Source organism: Notothenia coriiceps, unplaced genomic scaffold, assembly GCF_000735185.1.
Source record: "Notothenia coriiceps isolate Sejong01 unplaced genomic scaffold, NC01 NC01_scaffold00002820, whole genome shotgun sequence".
In the NCBI taxonomy this organism is placed as follows: Eukaryota; Metazoa; Chordata; class Actinopteri; order Perciformes; family Nototheniidae; genus Notothenia; species Notothenia coriiceps.
Genome location: NW_011335521.1, coordinates 161,429 through 164,646, shown reverse-complemented (window position 1 = coordinate 164,646; position 3,218 = coordinate 161,429). Strand labels below are relative to the sequence as shown.

The window sequence follows — 3,218 nt, the reverse complement described above, 5'->3', positions numbered from 1 at the left end:
ATGGGGTCTTACACACACACACACACACACACACACACACACACACACACACACACACACAGATTGCTTTTAATTGATTGTTGACAGTACAGCCAGACAGGAAATGCTCAACAAAAGACGCTGACGACATCCTGCATTCCAGTCTGGATGGGGACCTTTGTTGAATGTCATTCCCTATTTCTCCGTTTCATCGCATCCAGTCTATCTTGACTGCCATCTCACTAATAAAGACATTATATCTCTCCTCTAAAAGGTCACAGGAAAGACACATGCACCTGTCTGTGTGTGTGCACGTGTGTCTCACCTCCTCATCACTGACCACGCCTCCGTCAAACACCTTAGCCACCAACTCATGACTGACTCGGTCCAGAAGGAACACAGAACAGCTGTAGAAACAGAAAGACAACGAGACAGAGTTAGAGGTGGGACGGAGAATGAAGCAAAGCGGAGAAAATGAGAATGTTATATCTTGTTTCATCTCAGGTCATTTTGTACTTTATTTAAATGCGGCAAGACGCTTAACGAACAAATTGCACAGACAGTCTTTTTAAATTGGGATGAAGACATTCACACTACCACACACAAACTCTTTCACACACACACACACACACACACACACACACACACACACACACACACACACACACACACACACACACACACACACACACACACACACACACACACACGCATTGAAGCATCCCTTTGAAGATGAATCAGAGGTCTTACATTTCGGCATCACTGAGGTTCCTGGCCTCCGCTACAATTTCCTGTAACAGCACTGACACATCATCTGAAAGGAGAGAGAGGGAGAGAGTGGGTGAGAGAGGAAACAAAAGGAAAGCAGAGGAAATTAAAGGAATAAAAGCAAAGCCCAGATAGACACAAACAGAGATCATACAGTGAGTAGTGGTACAAGATGATAAGAGCTTTTGTAATCAGCGGTTGGGTACAGTGAGAGGGCAATTTGCTGTACCAGTGGATCAATTCTTTGCACCTGCAATCACGATGAATCATCAATGACTTATTGTGCAGTTGGTGCTTACCGTTAGATAGAAATCTAAATGACTCAGTATAATTACAGGATAGAGAGGTGGAGCCATCACTTTCAATGCCCTTTTGATTTTATGGTTATGATAATGAGTGTAATCACCTTTTCGGTAGTGTCACATACAATTACATGCCCCATTCGCTTCACTGGGCGATCACTTAAATATGGGCCATTAACGCAAATTATGCTACAACGTTCTTTCTTCACATACAGAGACAGGCAGAACTTACCCAAGTGTGTGAAGAGATTTTTGGCCACTTGTAAGAGTGCCTGGGTGAAGAAACAGGGGACACGGAAAGCTCTTTAACTTCATGCATATTTATGGAGGCATATATAATGTGTGTATGGGTGAGTGTGTGTGTGGGCATGTGCAGTACCTGGCAGTCCACTTTGAGCTTCTGTTCTTTCTGGAAGGCCAAAGTTGAAGTGAGGACCGTTGAAGTGTAGCAGAAACAGTGCTGGATCGCATGCTCATCTGCCTCTGTGTGTCTGCGGCAGGGAACACACACACACTTAGCTTGAATATTTACTTCAGGACGCAAACTACATTTGATTTTCTTAATATAAATACTTTTTATGATACGTTGTTTATATTTATATTAATTTATCTGACAGTGTAGAGATGGACTGGAAATGGGAGAGTAGAGGCTGCAATCGAATATTGCTATAATGTAGAATGAGTTGTAACCCCTCAGCTAGCAAGGTACCTTGTTATTAATACATATCTAAAAGTGTTCAAATGTACAGCGAAAATGTAAATTACTCATTCAATCTGCAACAATTGTGATTATGGACAGTTTTTTAAGCAAAAACGTTCATTATTCTTTAGTTCTGGCTTCTTTATAATGAGGATGTGATGCCTTTTCAGTTTTATCTATTTATATATATCATATAAATGTGATATCTTTGGATGTTTTGTCATCTTGGGGTAAACAAAATACACGTTCAGTACTAGCAGAAGCAAACTCTGGTTTCCTGCAAGTGCTAAATGGGACTGTGAGTCTTTAAATGAAATGACATGCAGGCAAATGAAGACTGATGAATGAAATGATCTGCAGTGATGTTGGTAATTTCCTGCAGTTATCTCCTTTTGCCTACAGAGGGCAGTAGTAGTATTGTGTGGATGTGCCGAGCAGTGTGTAGCTTGAGGGTTTATTATTTTACTCTTTCCCAGGAATCCTAGCGAGGGAGGCATGATTTAACTCGAGAAGGAAAAAAGGCCTGGGAAGCTCAATCTAAGGGCATTTAAGGTCACACTCTCAATACTCATCACGTAAATCAAGCTGGAAAATTATTTTCTGTGGTACCAGCTAGTTTTTTGCAGTAGTCTATATTTACGCATGCTAGAATGGGACCAACGGGTTTCCAAATAAAGTTGGACACAAAAGCCCACAACAAACTGGTACTTTTGAACAACTTTTTTAGGAAAATGTGTGTGACCTGTTTGCTCTTGTGTGAAGCTGCCATGGGGTTGGCTGCAGTTTCTCAAAGGGCACAAACAAAACAAAACCCTGCCTCAGAAACAAATCCAACAGGCAATCGACATGGCCTTTCCGAACATTTCTGCCAAATTTCAACATCTACCTCAACTGGTGTTGGCCTTTTTCAAGTATTTTCTATTGTCATTATGCAACACAGGGTTGCACAACAGAAAGCACCTCTAACCCTGTTCATTTATGTTATGAAAGAGAAACATGACAAAAGAAAACAAATACAGTAGTGCATCTCTGTAGAGCAGTTTTTGAATTAGCTTCAGAAGACATTTAAACAGCAGAAACACCAACAATGTTTAATTCTCTGGGATGATATTACTGTATATGGTCACCATTTTCATTTTCAATCAGCTTTCACATTTGAGCACCAAGCAGCATTGGTTGTCTCTCTGTTATATGGCAAGTTCCAGTATACTGAATGTCCTGACATTTTTACACTCAGGGTGCTAGGTTATCGTGAAAACACGTGACTCTGAAATTGCAAAAGGGTCTGATTCCTATATAACAGTTCATGTGTGTTTTCCTAGGTCACCAGGCTGATTTACATAATTATTTAGGTTGCCAGGCTGAGGCTCTGTATGGGATCTATATAATGAGGGAATGTATCTTTGAGATAAATGTCTCGACTAAAATCTGTATGACTGCGCTCACAGCAAAGGATAAATGTATCACAT

General features: G+C 40.7%; 1 protein-coding gene across 1 annotated transcript in view; it reads right to left on the bottom strand.

The window, feature by feature from the left end:
• The window catches only part of LOC104940875 (cGMP-dependent 3',5'-cyclic phosphodiesterase-like), an 11,016-nt gene that overhangs the window by 663 nt on the left and 7,135 nt on the right, over positions 1 to 3,218 (bottom strand). Inside the window, exons 10-13 of the mRNA XM_010765881.1 lie at positions 1,429 to 1,540; positions 1,282 to 1,321; positions 730 to 793; positions 305 to 386 (exon numbers count right to left, since the gene is read on the bottom strand). Coding sequence (XP_010764183.1) covers positions 305 to 386; positions 730 to 793; positions 1,282 to 1,321; positions 1,429 to 1,540 — 298 coding nt within the window. The remainder of the gene's footprint in view (positions 1 to 304; positions 387 to 729; positions 794 to 1,281; positions 1,322 to 1,428; positions 1,541 to 3,218) is intronic.